The sequence below is a fragment of the Dendrobates tinctorius genome, unplaced genomic scaffold, assembly GCF_039654945.1.
Source record: "Dendrobates tinctorius isolate UK_male_01 unplaced genomic scaffold, ASM3965494v1 ptg000293l, whole genome shotgun sequence".
NCBI lineage: Eukaryota > Metazoa > Chordata > Amphibia > Anura > Dendrobatidae > Dendrobates > Dendrobates tinctorius.
The window spans coordinates 9417207-9437116 of NW_027361960.1; the positions used below are offsets into that span (position 1 = coordinate 9417207).

The 19910-nt window shown below is 40.7% G+C and overlaps 1 protein-coding gene across 6 annotated transcripts in view; it reads left to right on the forward strand.

Moving 5' to 3' along the window:
* The window catches only part of LOC141072894 (adenylosuccinate synthetase isozyme 2), a 172357-nt gene that overhangs the window by 122643 nt on the left and 29804 nt on the right, over nucleotides 1-19910 (forward strand). For all 6 annotated transcript variants that reach the window (XM_073560108.1, XM_073560109.1, XM_073560107.1 and 3 more), the window contains 3 exons: nucleotides 7379-7533; nucleotides 7683-7807; nucleotides 7895-7992. In XM_073560108.1, coding sequence (XP_073416209.1) covers nucleotides 7379-7533; nucleotides 7683-7807; nucleotides 7895-7992 — 378 coding nt within the window. The remainder of the gene's footprint in view (nucleotides 1-7378; nucleotides 7534-7682; nucleotides 7808-7894; nucleotides 7993-19910) is intronic.

A 19910-nucleotide genomic window follows, 5' to 3' on the forward strand; every position in this document is an offset into this window, starting at 1 on the left:
CGACTCCACCAAAATGAGCACCGACTCCACGACTCCGACTCCGACTCCACAGCCCTGTCAAAAACCTTTCAGGTGATGCGGTTTTTTTAAAAAGCTGATCTGCTTTTGCAACTGAAAAACGTATCCTCAAAAAACGCAGGAAAAACGCTGTGTGTGAATGTAGCCTTAGATCAGGAATAGAACAGTCATTTATAGGACATTTCATAACTTTCCCAAATTCCTATGAAAAAATATTCAGCATATTCTGCATTGAACTACTGTACCCAATTTATTATATATTTTAGGAGTCTGTCGGTCCATTTTATAACGACTCCAACTCCGACTCCACCAAAATGAGCAACGACTCCGACTCCACAGCCCTGGTGTCCGCCAATTGTTCCCACAAATTTTCATTCTAAAAGTCAAATGGTGCTCCTTCCCTTCTGAGCACTGCCATGCGCCCAAACAGTGCTTTTCTCTCACATGGGGTATTGGCATGCTCAGGGTAAATTACACAACAAATTTTTGGGTCCTTTTTTTACTGTTACCCTTGTCAAAATAAAAAATGGATCTGAAGTAAATTTTTGTGAAAAATTTTTAATTTTTTTTTAACCACATTCCAAAAATTCCTTTGAAACACCTGAAGGGTTAATAAACTTCTTGTATGTAGTTTTGATCACATTGAGGGGTGGAGTTTTTAAAATGATGTCACTCTTGGGTATCTTCTCGTATAGACCCCTCAAAGAGACTTCAAATGTGATGTGGTCCCTAAAAAAAAAAAAAAAATTAAATATTGTTGGAAAAATCAAAAATCACTTGTCATCTTTTAACCCTTATAACTTCCTAAAAAAAAAAAGTTCCAAAATTGTGATGCTGTAAAGTAAACATGTGGGAAATTTTATTCATTAACTATTTTGTGTGATACATCTCTGATTTAAGGGCATGAAAATTCAAATTTGGAAAATTGCGAAACTTTTCGCCAAATTTCCATTTATTTGTAAAAAAAAAAACAAAACACAAGTCATGGTGAAGAAATGTTACCACTATCAATATAGATCAATGTACAATATGTCACTAAAAAACAATCTCAGAATCACCAGGATCCGTTGAAGCGTTTCAGAGCTATAACCGCATAAAGTGATAAAATAGGCCTGTTCATTAACGTGCAAACCAGCTTCAGGGGTAAAGGAGATAAAGTTGATGTTCACTTCTTTTTCATCGATGACCTATTTTAGGTCATAAATGTCTGATTAGTCAGGATCAGGCACCGCCCGCCAAACAGCTGCGCTCGCTCTCTGGAGCGGCCACTGGCTGGAACTGCTCGGTTGCAGAGCTGCTCAATCTTCTGACAGTGGCCGCGGCAGGGTTTTGTGTATCCGCCTCCTATTTGAATTGACCCAAGGAAATGCGCATTCGTCTTTCCAGTTCTCATTTGCTGTTACAAATGCCTATGTAGAGAGCTTCAGTGGAGATGTCATTGACTGCTGTGCTTTGCATAGGCATTGGCCTACATGATGATGCCCACTTCTTTATACCTAGAGCAGACCGCATACTTCAGAATACAAACTGATTCAGCTCCTGCATCTTCTCGCTTATCACCTCCAATCCCCAAAGCACAGAAGAAAATATTGGCAAAACCTAATTAAATCAATATGCTCTTTAAGAACCACTCCAGCTGTGTTCCCGGTCATATACTTGCCCTCTGGTGTCTTGACCGTTTTGTGGTACCACTCCGGTCCTGCGACGCCATCTTGTGAGTGCAGCTTCTCAGTGGACGAAAGTCAGAAGCTAAGTCACTAGCTCTCAGTGCAACTCAGAGGCAGTACGAGTCTCACGTAGACATGTATTGAAAAGTGACCTACAGCTCGCTCCATGAAACACTGGAGCTAGCGGCAGGTCACTTTTCGCCAGAGATCGACAGGAGCAATGCTGGAAAATGATGAAGGCAGCATCAGGTGAGTATTAGTTGGGGCAGAGAAGTTACATTTAAAATACCGCTCTATCAATGCAATAAAAATACGTGCTTTAGTGGGGCTTTAAAGCGCAATGCGTGAACGATAAAGGGTTCAATACCGGACTGCTAAAAGGGACTCGTGGAGTGCCAAATCTATGTGCACACGTTGCGGAATTGCAAAAATAAAAAATTGTGTTTTTTTTCTCGCCTTCCGGCGTCCCGCACAGCGTCCCCGATCCTCGCGATGCTCCCGGCAAGTCCCGTTCCCAGCAATGCCTTGCGACAATGACCGTTGACGTAGCGGTGTCGCGAGACCGCGACTTAAAGGTCATTGTTGCAAGGTATCACTGGGAACGGGAGTTGCCGGGTGCATCGCTGAGGCCGGGGGACGTCGGAAGGTGAGAATAACACCATTTCTTTTACTGGTATATATATATATATATATATATATATATATAGAGATAGATATATTTTGATAGATATAGGGGTATGGTACCCAGAGCCTGGAGGAGAATCTCTTCTCCTCCAGACCCTGGGTACCATCCGCACATTTTCCGCTTACTTTGCGCATGGTGGGTCATAGCCACATGCGGAAAGTAAGCGGAACAATGCTTTCCTGTATGTGCGGAATTCCCACGATTCCGCACAAAGAATGAGCATGCTGCGTATTTTTCCACACTGCGATTTTGCCGCGGAAAAATACGCAGCAATTAGCACAGCATGTGCGTGGAATGCCATTGAATACAATGGCTTGCTTATTTTATGCATTTTTGCAGCGTTTTTGCCGCATTTCGTGGTGAAAAAACGCATAAAATCCGCGGGAATTCCAGACGTGTGCACACAGCCTAAATTTTCACAAAATAGGTTTACACTTCTTGATTACTTGAATAATAAAATTACCTTTTTTATATACAGTATTTTCTTGTTTACTTCTTTGAATCCCTCTACCAATCTGTCCTGTTCTGTATGACACAGAGGGGGTAGCACAACCCCTTTATGCTCATTCTGAAAGTTATTTGAGCTGTTTTGTACAGGGCTGTGGAGTCGGAGTCGTGGAGTCGGAGTCGGTGCTCATTTTGGTGGAGTCGGAGTTGGAGTCAGTATAAAATGGACCGACTCCGACTCCTAAAATATATAATAAATTGGGTACAGTAATTCAATGCAGAATATGCTGAATATTTTTTCATAGGAGTTTGGGAAAGTTATGAAATGTCCTATAAATGGCTGTTATATTCCTGATCTAAGGCTACATTCACACACAGCGTTTTTCCTGTGTTTTTTGAGGATACGTTTTTCAGCTGCAAAAGCAGATCAGCTTTTTAAAAAACTGCATCACCTGAAAGGTTTTTGAGCTAATAGATAATGTTTTCAATAGCAAAAGCAGATTAGAAATCTGCTCTATCTATCCATTTATCCATATCTGTCTATCCATATCGTATCTGTACCAAAAAGAATGAAAACCGGGTAGTACACCAATAAATATTCTGTTCTATCTAAATATCTTGATTATTGGATCATAAAAATGATTAAATGTCTGAGGTTCACATTGTACTACAATAAATTTTTCACTTAAATATAAGCAATATGTGTGGGAGTCGGAGTTGGAGTCGGAGTTGGAGTCGGTGTAAGGGAAATTGAGGAGTCGGAGTCGCAGGTTTGGCTTACCGACTCCACAGCCCTGGTTTTGTAATAGAGCATATCTTAAAAGCAGTCTGCATGGAAGAAACTGTATAGATAGCCATCACTCTTGTGACAAGAATATCATCTTTCAGAGCTCTGGAATTTCACTTGCTTTCGTGTAACGTGTCATTTAGCATTACCATACCTTGTGAACATGAAGGTAAATTCATACTTGACAGAAAATTTCCACATATCTGCAAACCTACTGTAAATCTTTAAAATCCATATCTAGGACATTCAATGCAAGATATAAAAAATTACTGCAATAATCTGCATTGTGCAAAACAGTGGTCCCAACCTTCCTTACCCGGAGAGCTATATTTAGGTCTGAGGGTCATGAGTCACATCCAGATGGAGAGTTAAAGGAAAACAAGCAGGTGGAAGGTGTATTTAAGTGATTGGCCCTGCTGTGAAGCACCGAGTGGCAGGACTTGGTTTGAACAATCATTCTGTGCTGACAGTGTCCTTTAATAGAACAGTCCACCTAACTGATCAGTGATTTACAGGGAAAGTTAAGTTGCTGAATGAGACTCCATTGAAATACCAAGCATAACATACATAAGCAGAGATTTAAAGTAAACTCTTTAAGAAAACCTGAAGTTATGTCAGAAGATTTAAAAGGTTGTCCAGGCAAAATGTGATGGTTACCTGTGGGTTGGATTCTTTAAAAATAGTAAATTAATGTTTTCTTGCCTGTCAGCCATCTATATTCAGCAAAGGCCTCTCCGTGCTTTTCACCAGAAGCTACAACCTCACCGTTCAACCAGCCATATGACTGCTGTGACTTGTGATAATATGTTGCTGTCTGGTGGCGTGAACTTCACATCATTAGATGTTTTTCCTTTCTCCCATAACAGCACTACAAGATAGAGGGGATCCGCCCATCAAGGACAGGAAACCTACTAAATAAAAGGGCAGAAACTGCATCAATTGGTTTCCTGTCCTTGGGGGAAGCTGAAGACATTCGGAGTGGAAAAGAGGAAAATAGCTTACACAGTTGTCTGGATGAACAGCTCCTTGCCTGTAGCGCCTGTGTCGGGTCCTGGAGACGCCGTGTGCTGGTCCAGTGGGGGCTTGTGTGGACGTGAGCGGCGAAGACTTCTCATATTTCTGTCTGCCGCCGCGTCATCCCAAGTCTGCACATGCATGGCGTCCCTGGGAGTGGCATGCCCTGATGACAAGTGCACCAAATACTTTCTGAACCAAGTGTTAACTTCACTTCTGGTGGTCAGGAGGAGTTGCTGTGGCTGATCCATCATCTAAAATGGGGTCTGATCGCAAAAAGAGCAAGTTTGCTCTGGCTCTCATTCCCTTGGTGATTATGGAGGAAAAGCAGCAACAATGGCAGTGCCAGCGCCTTAGTGGGCACAGCAGTGACAGTCGCACGACTGGCAGAAGCGACAGTCAGGCTAGTCAAAGAAGCAGAGTGGGTCGTGATTCCACTGCCTTCAAAGGAGAACAATTGCGTGATTTTAATTCCACCTCCGAATCCAGTAGCCTTGCTAAATGTCTGGATGGTGAGTGATCTTCGTGAAAGTTTACCACAAGGTTCTTTTTTTTTTCTTGTCATTTTAATTACTAGGAAAGGCCTAAGAAATGTAGCACAAAACTTAAAAATGAGTGTTTGCTTTGCAGGGATACCTTACCTGACTCCCAGTAGAAAAGATTCTGATCAGCATATATCCAAAAAAGATTTGTGAGGATTCTTCTAAGTTTGCCATGGATTTGAAATTAGTTATCAGGACAGAAGTTAAGGATTCCCTTAAGACCCTTCCTTATTCATAGGAATAAGGAATGGAAGAAAGAAGTCCAAAAGATTATCAACTGATTCAGATGAATCTATGAAGTAGGAAGGTGAATGTGGATCTGATTATTCTTCTTCCTCTTCAGCTTCTTATGGCAGTATAAGGGGGGGGTCTGTTGTGCTTTCCTATAGAAGAGACCGAAGATTGGTTAAGGCTGTGAGGGCTTCCATGGGCACTCTGGATGCTAAGACCCCCAAGTCAATACAGGATATTATATTTGGTGGATTAGAGCAAAAAAAGCGGCGCACATTCCCAATTAATGAGAAGATTCAAGCTCTAATTAATAAGAAATGGAATAGACCGGAGAGAAAGGGTTCACTAACCTCTTCTAAGAGAAGGTACCCATTTGAGTAGGAAAAAGCCATATGGAACCGAGATCCCAAAAATAGATGTAGCAGTGGCCAAATAATCCAGAAAATCTAATTGCCTTTTGAAGATATGGGTATTCTGAAAGATTCTATGGATAGAAAGGTGGACTGTTACTACAAGAGTCCTCCGTGGGTTCCCTGAAGCCAACTGTCTCAGCGACCTGTACAGTCAGATCTAAAGGATAATGTTGCAAGGAAAAAGATCCTGGCCAAAATACCATTACTGCAGGGAGCAGCAGCCTTTCTTGCAGACACATCAGCAGACTTTGTGAGGTAGACAGCCTAGTCAGTGGGCCTTTCTAACGCTGCTCGTAGGGCGCTATGGCTAAAATTCTGGCTGGGAGATGTCCAGTGTAAGACCAAGCTATGTTTAATTCCATGTGCTGGAGAGTTGCTCTTTGTTCATGTTCTGTACAGAAATGTGGAGTCAGTAAGCCAAACCTCTGACTCAATTTCCCTAACTCCCGAATCCGACTCCACGACTCCGACTCCACAGCACTGCCTCACTACTGAGCGTGTACATAAAGTGCAGCTCAGATGCTTCTCAACTAAAAGTCTAGATCATTAGATCAGGAATGGAACAGACATTTATGGGACATTTCATAACTTCCCAAATTCTTATGAAAAAATTTACAGCACATACTGCATTGAACTAGGGTACCCAATTTATTATATATTTTTGGAATTTGCTTTATACGGACTCAACCAAAATGGACACAGCCATAGTTCTGGATGACATCCTGGGCAAAGCTGGGCAGTCTTGTGGCAGTTTGAACGGTGACTTGATAGCTGCTGGTGCCAGTGCAAATCGTCAAACTGCCTGTGTTTTGATTTGTCTATTTTTTCAGGATTAAACTCCCAGGGAACCATCACCTTTTACCCCGTCAACCCTTTCATCTCTGATGGTCTGGTTTCCGAGACGCACCATCCCCTGATTGTGGAGACAAAGACCAGAAACTCTCTGAGGAGATTAGAGATGGGCTCAATAGAAAGTTTACAAGCCTGTCTTTAGTTATAGTCAGACCGTAGAGCACCAGAAACGGTTCCAAATAATAGGTTCATTTTGTGTGTATGTTACTAGGCGGCTGTGATTAACTAAATTGGAAGGCCAGACAATTGTCAGTGCATTAGCATTATTTGTTGGCGCTCTTGGTATTGGAAACAGCGATGTACTTGCTCTCAACTCACTATAAAGTGGTTATGATCAAATGTATCCCACCATAAATGAGTGTAATGGACAAATCTAAATGTTTGTTGTTTTTTTTTTTTTTTTTTTTTTTTTTAAATTAAAAAAAAATTGTTTGAAATTTTGTACTATATATCAGATACATTTGGTATTTGGGCTTTGACAATTTTATTTATTATGCTTTTGCTTATAAAGCGCTCACAATGTAAATTCCCTATCAGTATGTGTTTGGGAGGAAACCCACCCCACGCAAATATGAGGGGAACATACAAACGCCTTGCAGATGTCCTTGGTGGGATTTGAACCCCGGACCTCAGCTGAAAATACATTTATAGATTTTAAAGCTGAACAATTTGCAGCGGAAAATAATTTTTAAATGAACTGTCAATTTCATTCTACTTGGCAGGTACCTATCCATTTGTGACCTCTTCAAATTGCACTGTTGGAGGAGTTTGTACCGGCCTTGGCATTCCACCTCAAAGCATTGGAGATGTTTATGGAGTGGTAAAAGCATACACTACTCGAGTTGGTATTGGTGCCTTTCCGACTGAGCAAAGTAATGTAAGTTGTTGAAATAGTGAATATATTTGCATGAGATTCACTAATGGTTACTTGTCAGATGAGTCTTTTACTATTAAGAGGCAATTGACTTTTGGAAGGCAACAAGAATTGTAAGTTTCACATACCCTTGTTTACATGTTTCTTATTAGGATACTGGAGATATTCTCCAGACTCGTGGCCATGAGTTTGGAGTTACTACTGGTAGGAGGAGAAGATGTGGATGGTTGGATCTGGTTTTGCTCAGATTTGCTCACATGATCAATGGATTCACAGCGTAAGTTTGGACATAATGTTGTTTTACCTTTACATTGCTTGCCAAAATGTTTTGAATGTTAGAATAATAAAGGTATCTACATTACAGGCTGGCGCTTACAAAACTCGACATTTTGGATGTTTTTTCAGAAATTAAAGTAGGTGTTTCCTACAAATTGGATGGTGTAAAGATACCTCACTTTCCAGGTAAGTTTTCTGCTCATGAATCAAGCCTGTCATGTGTAAAGCTAAACTGAACTGGTTGGGAGAATTATTTTTTATGAGTCCACAATATGTTTGTCCAATGAAGACTAAGCCCCTTCATGACAGCCAATACGTATATTTACTGACCTGAGATAGAAGGGAATATCATCCCCATACAGGTGACAATCCAACAGCTGTCCACTATATCTGACAACTTGCTGTATCTCAAATGATAGGTGTTGGCACCATCCATATCTGTTTAATCCCTTAGTTGCTGCTGTCAAAAGTGACTACATCAAATAAATGGTTAATAGATTGTGGGCGCTTGCACTTAAATCTAATTGACACACCGAGATCATGATTGTGTGGTCCTGATGTTTGCCATAGCAGTTCATGGCCAAATAACGGCCTTAGTCTGCCAGCTATAGGGGCCAGTTCAGAAGTTAGTGACATTTAGGTTGGTAAGCAAACACTTTTTCATTCCAACTATACCACTTTGCATTAATTCCTGAAAATCACCTGAAGGGTTAATAAACTACCTGACAGCAGTTTTCAATAGGGGGTACAGTTTTTAAAATGGTATGTTTGGGGTTTTCCAATATATAGCACCCCAAAGTCACTTCAAACTTGGATAGGTCCCTCAAAAAAATAAATTTTGTAAATTTCCTTGAAAAAATGAAAAATTATTGCTACATCTTTAAACCTCCTAAAAGGCTAACAAAATAAATTAGCGTTTTAAAAATGGTGCTAATGTAAAGCAGGCATGAGGGAAATGTTATTTATTAATGTTTTTCTGTGGTATGACTATCTGGATTAAAGGGATAATCATTCAAAGTTTGAAAATTGCAATTTTTTTTACATTTTTGTCAAGTTTCTGATATTTTTTTATAAATAAACACAAAATATATCAATCTAAATTTACCACTATCATAAATTATAATGTGCCATGAAATAACAATCTCTAAATCACTGGGATTTGTTGAAGCATTCCAGATTTATGACCACATAAAGTGACATTGGTCAGAATTTAAAAAATTGACCCGGTCACGAAGGGGTTAAGGTTCCACAGTGATGCTGGATTATTTCTTTACTACTACAACTTCAAAAGTTTGCAGATCTGGAATGAGGTGCAGGTGACTTACTAGAAATCCAGGATTTCCAACCATCAGAATTTTTGCTGTGGCTTTTCTACCAACAGGGGAGCACTGAGCTCTTTAAACATTAGTTTAGTCTACCTTTACCACAGCCGATGTTTTATTCGTGCTGCTTATGATTCAAATAGCGTGGGTCTGATGCACCTCTTCAGGAATTGGGAGCGCCTGACCTCATCGCACCCCCTCATAAAGACAGTCAAGAAAATTGTAGGTCTTGATGAATCTGTGTCATTATCTTTCAGAAAGTAACAGGAAAATATCAACAGATTTGGGGAAGACTGGGAACATTGTTCTGATAGTCCCTTTAAACGATTTTAGCATTTGCCTGCCCTTTGCTTTCTGGCATGTTTAACCAATAATATTCATGTTAAAATGTTCCTCAGATTGCTTCCTTTTTATAGTATATATTTGGCCTTTTATCTAGTTTCCATCTATTCAGCTCTTGTTTGTATGATTTTTCTCATGCATTGTAAATATGTCTACATTATTATTCAGATTATGATCATTGCAGTGCCAAATGTAGAAACTTTTTTGTTATAAGACTTGGGAAACAAAGAAGAACTTTTACTTTTAAAGACTGCACGTAGTGCTGATGAGGGGTTGCTTCACTGTTGGACGAAGTGTTCATGTGGAGCTGATAGTAACGGCTGAATATACCTACATCTTTTTCTAACTACCAACTCTCCCTGCTGTATGAGCTGTGAAGGGTCAAGGCAATGTGACCAACTGCATTTTAACCCACTGACACTTGGCTATTTTTATTAACTCGGCTGCATTTGACATTAGATATACGATACACCTTTTACTCTACACCTGTCAAGTTTGACATCAGCAAACCTAAGAAATAGTTGAGGCTGGGAATAAATGATGGGCTTATGTATGGCTAAATGATATTCTGTGGTTCATTCTGCACTTAGAAATGTATAACCTAGCAGATTTTCTTATTACCTTATGTCCATGAAGTTCAGCCAAGGAATAGGAGATGGGAATAAAGGGAATATGTATAATGCTTGAACCAATCTTCCCTAAAGTGCAAACATCACTCATAATCCTGAGTGTCCATCACACTGAATCAACACTAAAGTACTTAACTGGTTCCCGACCTGTGACACAGCGTATGAGTCATGAAAGTCGGTGCCAATTAGACCTATGACGCATACCCTGTGTCATGAATTCAAAGCCCCCCTGCGGGTCGGGTGACCGGGGTCAATGAAAGGTCACCTGACCCGCAGATACAGGGGGCTTTGTAATTCACCACAGGGGGCGTGGCTTCGCCCCCACGTGGCTACGATCGCTCTGATTGGCTGTTTCACTTTTAACAGCCAATCAGAGCGATAGTAATATTTCATCAATGAAAATTGATGAAATACTACAATCCAGCCATGGCCAATGCTGTAGTAGCATCGGACATGGCTAGAGACACCGATTCGACCCCCCCCCACCGGCGATCGCCCCCCCGCAACTGAATGACAGCGGCGACAGTGCGTTCGCCCGAATCTGCCGGCTGCAGATTCCATTATTTCATTTTGATCACGCTCACAGTGATCAAAATGAAATAAAAAGTAAATGAACCCCCCAATTATCACCCCCATAGGTAGGCATAACTAATAAAATAAAGAAAATATTTTTATTTTTTTTTTCCATTAGGGTTAGGGTTGGAAAGAGGGTTAGGGTTGGAAAGAGGGTTAGGGTTGGAAAGAGGGTTAGGGTTGGAAAGAGGGTTAGGGTTGGAAAGAGGGTTAGGGTTGGAAAGAGGGTTAGGGTTGGAAAGAGGGTTAGGGTTGGAAAGAGGGTTAGGGTTGGAATGAGGGTTAGGGTTGGAATGAGGGTTAGGGTTGGAATGAGGGTTAGGGTTGGAATGAGGGTTAGGGTTGGAATGAGGGTTAGGGTTGGAATGAGGGTTTGGGTTGGAATGAGGGTTTGGGTTGGAATGAGGGTTAGGGTTGGAATGAGGGTTAGGGTTGGAATGAGGGTTTGGGTTGGAATGAGGGTTTGGGTTGGAATGAGGGTTTGGGTTGGAATGAGGGTTAGGGTTGGAATGAGGGTTAGGGTTAGAACTAGGGTTAGGCTTGTGGTTAGTGTTATGGTTAGTGTTGGGGTTAGGGGTTTGTTGGGGTTAGGGTTATGGATAGGGTTGGGATTGGGGTCAGGGATGTGTTGGGGTTAGGACTGTGGTTAGGGATGTGTTGGGGTTAGGGTTGAAGTTAGAATTGTGGGGTTTCCACTGTTTAGGCACATCAGGGGGTCTCCAAACGCGACATGGTGCAACCATTGATTCCAGCCAATTTTGCGTTCAAAAAGTCAAACGGTGATCCCTCCCTTCCAAGCCCCGACGTGTGCCCAAACAGTGGTTTACCCCCACATATGGGGTATCAGCGTACTCAGGAAAAATTGCACAACAACTTTTGGGGACTAATTTCTCCTATTACCCTTGGGAAAATAAAAAAAATTGGGGGCTAAAAAATTATTTTTGTGGAAAAAAAATGTTTTTTTCATTTTCACGTCTCTGCATTATAAACTTCTGTAAAGCACTTGGGGGTTGAAAGTGCTCACCATACATCTATATAAGTTCCTTGGAAGGTCTAGTTTCCAAAATGGGGTCACTTGTGGGGGGTTTCCACTGTTTAGGCACATCAGGGGCTCTGCAAACGTAATGACGACCGCAGACTATTCCATCAAAGTCTGCATTTCAAAACGTCACTACTTCCATTCCGAGCCCTGACATGTGCCCAAACATTGGTCCCTCCCCACATATTGGGTACCAGCGTACTCAGGACAAACTGGACAACAACTTTTGGGGTCCAATTTCTCCTGTTACCATTGTGAAAATAAAAAATTGTGGGCTAAAAAATCATTTTTTGAGGGAAAAAAAAAGATTTTATTTTCACGGTTCTGCGTTATAAACTTCTGTGAAGCACTTGGGGGTTCAAGGTGCTCACCACACATCTAGGCAAGTTCCTTATGGGGTCTAGTTTCCAAAATGGGGTCACTTGTGGGGGGTTTCCACAGTTTAGGTACATCAAGGGCTCTGCAAATGTAACATGATGCCCGCAGACCATTCCATCAAAGTCTGCATACCAAAACGTCACTACTTCCCTTTCGAGCCCTGACGTGTGCCCATACAGTGGTCATCCCCCACATATGGGGTATCGGCGTACTCAGGACAAACTGGACAACAACTTTTGGGGTCCAATTTATCCTGTTACCCTTGTGAAAAAAAAATAGCGTGCTAAAAAAAATGATTTTTTATTTTCACTGCTCTATCTTATAAACTTTTGTGAAGCACTTGGGGTTTCAAAGTGCTCACTACACATCTAGATAAGTTCCTTAAGGGGTCTAGTTTCCAAAATGGTATCACTTGTGGGGGAGCTCCAATGTTTAGGCACACAGGGGCTCTCCAAACGCGACATGGTGTCCGATAACGATTGGAGCTAATTTTCCATTCAAAAAGTCAAATGGCGCTCCTTCCCTTCCGGGCCCTGCCGTGCACCCAAACAGTGGTTTATGACCACATATGAGGTATCGGTGTACTCAGGAGAAATTGCCCAACAAATTTTAGGATCCATTTTATCCTGTTGCCCATGTGAAAATGAAAAAACTGAGGCTAAAAGATAATTTTTGTGAAAAAAAAGTACTTTTTTTTTTTTTACGGATCAATTTGAGAAGCACCTGGGGGTTCAAAGTGATCACTATGCATCTAGATAAGTTCCTTGGGGGGTCTAGTTTCCAAAATGGGGTCACTTGTGGGGGAGCTCCAGTGTTTAGGCGCACAGGGGCTCTCCAAACACGACATGGCAAGCGCTAAATATTCCAGCATATTTTCCATTCAAAAAGTCAAATGGCACTCCTTCCCTTCTGAGCCCTGCCATGCGCCCAAACAGTGGTTTATGACCACATATGAGATATTGGTGTACTCAGGGGAAATTGCCCAACAAATTTTAGGATCCATTTTATCCTGTTGCCCATGTGAAAATGAAAAAATTGATGCTGAAAGGAAATTTGTGTTGGAAAAATTAAAATGTCCATTTTTTCCTTCCACATTGCTTTAGCTGCTGTGAAGCACCTGAAGGGTTGTTAATCTTCTTGAATGTGGTTTTGAGTAGCTTGAGGGGTTCAGTTTTTAGAATGGTGTCACTTTTGGGTATTTTCTGCCATATAGACCCCTCAAAGTGACTTCAAATGTGAGGTGGTCCCTAAAAAAAAATGGTTTTGTAAATTTTGTTGTAAAAATGAGAAATCACTGGTCAACTTTTAACCCTTATAATTTCCTAACAAAAAAATATTTTGCTTCCAAAATTGTGCTGATGTAAAGTAGACATGTGGGAAATGTTATTTAGTAACTATTTTGTGTCCCATAACTCTCTAGTTTAACAGAATAAAAATTCAAAATTTGAAAATTGCGAAATTTTCAAAATTTTAACCAAATTTCTGATTTTTTCACAAACGCAAAAATTATCGACCTAAATTTACCACTAACATGAAGCCCAATATGTCACGAAAAAACAATCTCAGAATCGCTAGGATGCGTTGAAGCGTTCCAGAGTTATTACCTCATAAAGGGACACTGGTCAGAATTGCAAAAAATGGCCAGGTCATTAAGGTCAAAATAGGCTGGGTCATGAAGGGGTTAATGTAAAATATTGATACTTTGTTCCCAAATCTTTTTTTTTTTTTTTTTTTTTTCAAACCAGTTTCTGCTGCTACCAGTTTGAGACTATACCACAAATTTGTAGTTCTGATAGTAAAGTAGGCCTGTCTTCAAATATACCTTTTAAAAAACAAAAAAAACCAGGTCAGAATGATTAGTCAAACCAAATGTGTGATTTTTAACCCTTTGACAACATGCACCGTATATGTACGACACATGTCATGTCCCTCTCTTTGATGTGGACTCCGGTGCTGAGTTCACATCTTTCCCAGCTCGTTTCAGCTGTTTTGAACAGCTGACATGTGCCCCTAACAGCTCGTGATCCACTCACGGCTGTTAATCCTTTAAATGCTGCTGTTCATCTCTGACAATGGCATTTAATGTGATTGATGCGCTTCTGGCGCACTAATCCCACTCATCAGCGCACGTGTCACATGGCCGCCGGTTGGCATGACAACCCGTGGTCTGCAGGCATCCCCTCTGGTTATTGCCGGATTGCTATGAGTGCGCTCATAGCAAGTGAGCATTTCTACTACACAAAGGTGATCTGATCATCGCCTGTGTGTAGCAGAGGCGATCGGACAACTGCAGTATCTAGTCTCCCTTGGAACTATTGAAGCATGCAAAAAGTGAAAAAAAATCTTTTTAAAAATATAAAAGTTATCACCCCCCATTCAAAATAAAACCATAATAATAAAAAAAAACATATATTTGGTATTGCTGCATTCAGAATCGCCCGATCTATCAAGCTATAAAAAGAATCCGATCGGTAAACGGCATAGCGAAAAAAGTCAAAACGCCAGAATTTTTTTTTTTTTGTCGCTGCAGCATTGCATTAAAATGCAATAACTGGCGATCAAAAGATCCACACCAAAATGGTATAATTAAAAACGTCAGCTTGGCACGCAACAAATAAACCCTCTCCCAGCCCAAGATCTTGAAAAATGTGGACGCTACAGGTCTCAGAAAATGGCGCAATTTTTTTTTCCCACCATTTAAATAAAAGACCTATACATATTTTTCGTATCATCAAACTTGTAATGACCTGGAGAATCATAATGGCAGGTTAGTATTAGCATTTGGTGAACATGGTAAAAAAATTAAAAAAAAAAACAGTTGTGGGATTGCACTCTTTTTTTGCAATTTCACCGCAATTGGAATTTTTTTTTTCCTGTCTTCTAGTACACGGTATGGTAAAACCAATGGTGTCGTTCAAAAGTACAACTCGTCCCGCAAAAAAGAAGCCCTCACATGACCATATTGACAGAAAAATAAAAAAGTTATGGCTCTGGGAAGAAGGGGAACGAAAAACAAACGCAAAACCGAAAAAGGACCAGAGGTTGAAGGGGTTAAAAAAAATAAATAGGAAGTTTGTAGAAGGAAAAAAAAAATGTTGCCTTTTTTTTTTTTCCTTAGACCCAGCATTGTGTTTTTTGCTTTTTGTTTTTGTTTATTTTATGGCAAGGTGCCTTAATACTCTTTTGGAGTTCATACAGCATTTTGATAAATTTTTGTTTAATCATATTTTAGTAAGAAGAATTGTTCATAAAGGCAGTAAAGAACAGTGAAGAAGTGAATATAAAGCCACATAGGGCTCAATGATAAATCAACTTATGGGTTGACTTAATAAGCTGCTTTCAGAAGTAGACACAGGAACACTTCTTGGGTAACTCGCCTGCTGGTTTATTGTGGAACAACATAAACCATAGCAGCGTTCAGTAAAATAAGGCTGAGTTCACACGTGGCTTTTTTTTCGCGTTTCCGCGGCGGTTTTAACCGCGCGATTTTGCCGCGAAAACGCGAAAAATAAGCATCCCATGCATTCCTATGGGATTCCGCAATGCTGTGCTAATGCTGCGGTTTTTACCGCGGCGGAATCGCTTCGCGGTAAAAACCGCAGCATGCTCATTAATTTGCGGAATCGCGGCGATCCCGCACCCATAGGAATGCATTGTTCCGCTTACTTTCCGCATGTGACTGTGCACACCATGCGGAAAGTAAGCAGTACATTTGCGGATGGTACCCACGGTCCGGATGAGAGGAGACTGTCCTCCGGGCTTTGGGTACCATACCCCTGTAAAAAATAGAAATTTAAAATAAAAAATATTGTTATTCTTACTTTCCGGCGTCCTGTGCAGTCCTCCTGCCTCTCTTCACGCTCCCGTTCCCAGTAAGCCTTTGCGAAAATGCCCGCGATGGCGTCCACTCTCGCGGGATCGCGAAGTCTCGCGGTCATTCGCGCGACATCATTGCGAATTACCGCGAGACGTCGCGATCCCGCGAGAACTGACGTCATCGCGGGCATTTTCGCAAAGGATTACTGGGAACGGATGCGCGGGACGTCGGAGGGTAAGAATAACACTATTTTTTTTTTTTTTTTTTTTTACATTCTATCTTTTACTACTGATGCTGCATAGGCGGCCTCAGTAGTAAAAAGTTGGTCACACTGGTCAAACACTATGTTTGCCCAGTGTGACCAACCTGTCAATCAGTTCTCCAAGCGATGCTACAGATCGCTTGGAGAACGCTAGCATTCTGCAAGCTAATTACGCTTGCAAAATGCTAGTTTTTCCGCGGGAAAATCGCGGGAATTTAAAATGCGATTTTCCCGCGGACTGGAATTCCGGAATTCTCGCGGTAATTTCCGCTAGAATTCCGGTACGTGTGCACTTAGCCTTAACATGACCTTTCTGGCATAACAGCAAAACAAAAGTGAAATCACAGCAAAGTCCTTATATCTGAGGGGTTCGCCCGCTCAGACCACCATATGTCTTCAGCTCCTCCTGGAGCCAGGTCTGCAGACTTTCCACTCCAAACCACAACACACAGAGGAAAAAAAATTGGCTGGACATTTAACCCCTTAGTGTCCGAGCCAATTTTGACCTTAATGACCACGCCGATTTTTAGATTTCTGACCACTGTCACTTTGAGATAGTAGCTCTGGAACGCTTCAACAGATCCCGCTGATTCTGAGATTGTTTTTTCGTGACATATTGTACTTCATGATAGTGGTAAATTTATTTGATAAGACTTGCATTTATTTATGGAGAAAATGGAAATTTGACATTTTGAAATTTGTAAATCCGGTCTACTTTACATCAGCACAATTTCGGAAAAAAAAAATTATATATATAATATATATATATATATATATATATATATATATATATATATATATATATATATATATATATATATATATATATATATATAATATTAATTTATTTTTATTTTTTTAAGGACCGCCTCACATTTGGCTGGCTTTGGCGAGTCATTATGACAGAAAATGCCCAAAGGTGACAACATTCTAAAAACTGCACCCCTCAAGGTGCACAAAACCACGTTCAAGAACTACAGGAATGTGGAAGGAAAAAAATGAAGATTTTACTTTTTACCCAAAAAATTTATTTTAGACCCAAACTTTTTCATTTTCACAAGGGTATTGGGAGAAAATGGACCACACAATTTGTTGTGCAATTTCTCATGAGTACGCAAATACCCATTATGTTTGGGAAAGCCACTGTTTGGGCGCATGGCAGAGCTCAGAAGGGGAGGGAGCACCGTTTGACGTTTTGAATGCAAAATTGATTGGAATCTATGGTGGGCACCATGTCATGTTTGGAGTCCCCCTGATGTTCCTAAACAGTGAAACCCCACCAATTCTAACTCCAAACCTAACACAGCCCTAACCTTAATCCCAACTCCAACCCCACAACTGTCACCCCAATCCTAACTGCAAAGAATAGGAAAAATACAATTTTTTTTTTTTCAACTTTATTATTTTTTTATCTAACTTAGGGGGTGACAAAGGGGGGGGGGCTTGATTTTTTTCTTGTATCACTGTGATGGCCGAGAATCCGGAGATTTTCCGACCCTGGGGGGGCATATATATATTGTTGATTTGTCCCCTTGGGAGACTTTTGAGCCTGCGATCTTGTTTCTCTCTGCAGTGCTGGTGTATTGCAGTATCTAGTTAAAGTGGGTGTCCCACAAACAAATTACATCTTTTTAATCAATACATCTTGGAACTTGGAATAAAAATAAGGTCACAATTGGATGTTTCATACAGTGCATGTAAAAGTTTAAGCCCCCCTGGTCAAAAGATTACTGTTATTGTGAACAGTTAAGCAAGTTGAAGATGAAGTCTTCTCTAAAAGTCCTAAAGTTAAAAATGACACATTTCCTTTGTATTTTAAGCAAAAACAATATATTTACATTTTAAAAATTACAAAAAATAAAATGGACCGATACAAAAGTTTGGGCATCCTTGGAGATTTGTGTGCTGAGATAACTTTTTGACAAAGGTTTCAGACCTTAATTAGCCTGTTAGGGTTATTACCTGTTCACCATCATCATTTGGAAAGGCCAGATGATTCAAATTTACCAGCTTTATAAATTCCAGCCTCCCCTAACCTTGTGCCAAAAAACAGCCATGGTTTCTTCTAAGCAGGTGCCTAACAGTCTGAAAATGATGGAAGCTCTTATAAAGCAGGAGAAGGCTTTAAGAAGATGGCAAAGTGTTTTCAAGTTCCCCTTTCCCAAGTTAGAAATGTAATTAAAGAGGTTGTCCACTACTTTTACATTGATGGCTTATCTTCTCAGGTTTGGAGAGCCCAGTGGTCCCGTTTTGGAAACTAGAACCCTCTATCTATCTACATGTGTGGTGAGCATCTTGAACTCACTGGTGCTTCACAGAAACTTATATCGTTGATATGTGAAAATCAAGGAAAAAAAATCCAACAATGTTTTTAGTCCCAATTTCTTTTCATTGGCACAAAGGATAGCAGGTGAAAATTGACACCAAAATTTGTTGTGCAATTTCTCCTGAGTTTGTCTAATTATTCCTGAATATTCGAAAACTACTTTTTAGGCACAGTGCAAGGTTCAGAATGGAAAAAGTGCCATATTGGAATTCAGATTTGGCTGGACTGGTTTGAGGGTACCATGTCATATTGACCCTGAGATGCCAGAATGGCAGAATCCCCCACAAGAGAGCCCATTTTACAAACTACACCTCTCAATGAATTCATCTAGAGGTGCAGTGATATTGACATCACAGGTGGGTTACAGAATTTTATACTATTGGCAGTAAAGAAAAAAATAATTAAATTTTTACCACAAATTTTGAATTAGCCCCAGATTTGACATTTTTACGCTGGTAAATGAGTAAAAATGGCACGTCCACAATTTTTGATTAATGTGGAAATACCCCATATGTGACTGTACAACTGTATAGTACTGTTTGGCCATATGGCGAGACTCTGGATGGATGGAATACTGTTTGCCTCCTGGAGCTCAGATTTTCCTAGAATAGTTTGCGAACTCCATATACAAAGCCCCTATTTGCTATAAGAGCAGAATTCCCCCTCAAGTGACCCTACTTTGGGAATTTATCTACAAGTGTAGTGACTATTTTGACTTCATGGGTGTTTTCCAGAATCCAGCAGCAGTGGATGTTGCTGAATGGAAATTGCAAACTGCTGTTATAGTCCCCAATAAGTCGTGGGGCCCATACATTATGCCCAGCTCATGCTTCTGGAGGAACGCATCCTTAAATTAGGCGGGCTGTAATCACTACAGAAATGCCAAACATGTGGATGCTAAATGTGGTTTAGGTATACTGGGTCTCAGCAGGGACGGGGGCATTTGGCAGTGCAGAATTTCCTGAATTTCTTTTTGGGGGCAAAGGCCATTTCACTCTTCCAGTGGATTTGCACTACCAGTAATGTTTAACCCCCTATATTTCTATTCACAGATGATGGACCTGAGTGGGGACTTGCTTTTTTGTGGATTGAGTTGAAGCTTCTATTGGGAACATTTTACATAACATTTGATACCGCATTTATCCCGTGCTCCACTCTGAGCAGTTACATCAGGGTTTCCATCTAAATCTCCAAATTACATGATTCAGATGAAACTTTCTCTATAATGAGGTAGCAGAGTTTCTCTGGACTTGGTCTGGCGTCTCTTCAGTGGTGTCCTTTTTAGAGGTGCACAGAATAATGGCGACCGTGCTTTTATGCGTGCTTAAAAAGACATTGCTGGATCATAGGCCAGACTGCGTCGATAATGCCTCAATCTGCCTCATTGTAGGGAATTTTCCGCCAGAGGTTTTGTCA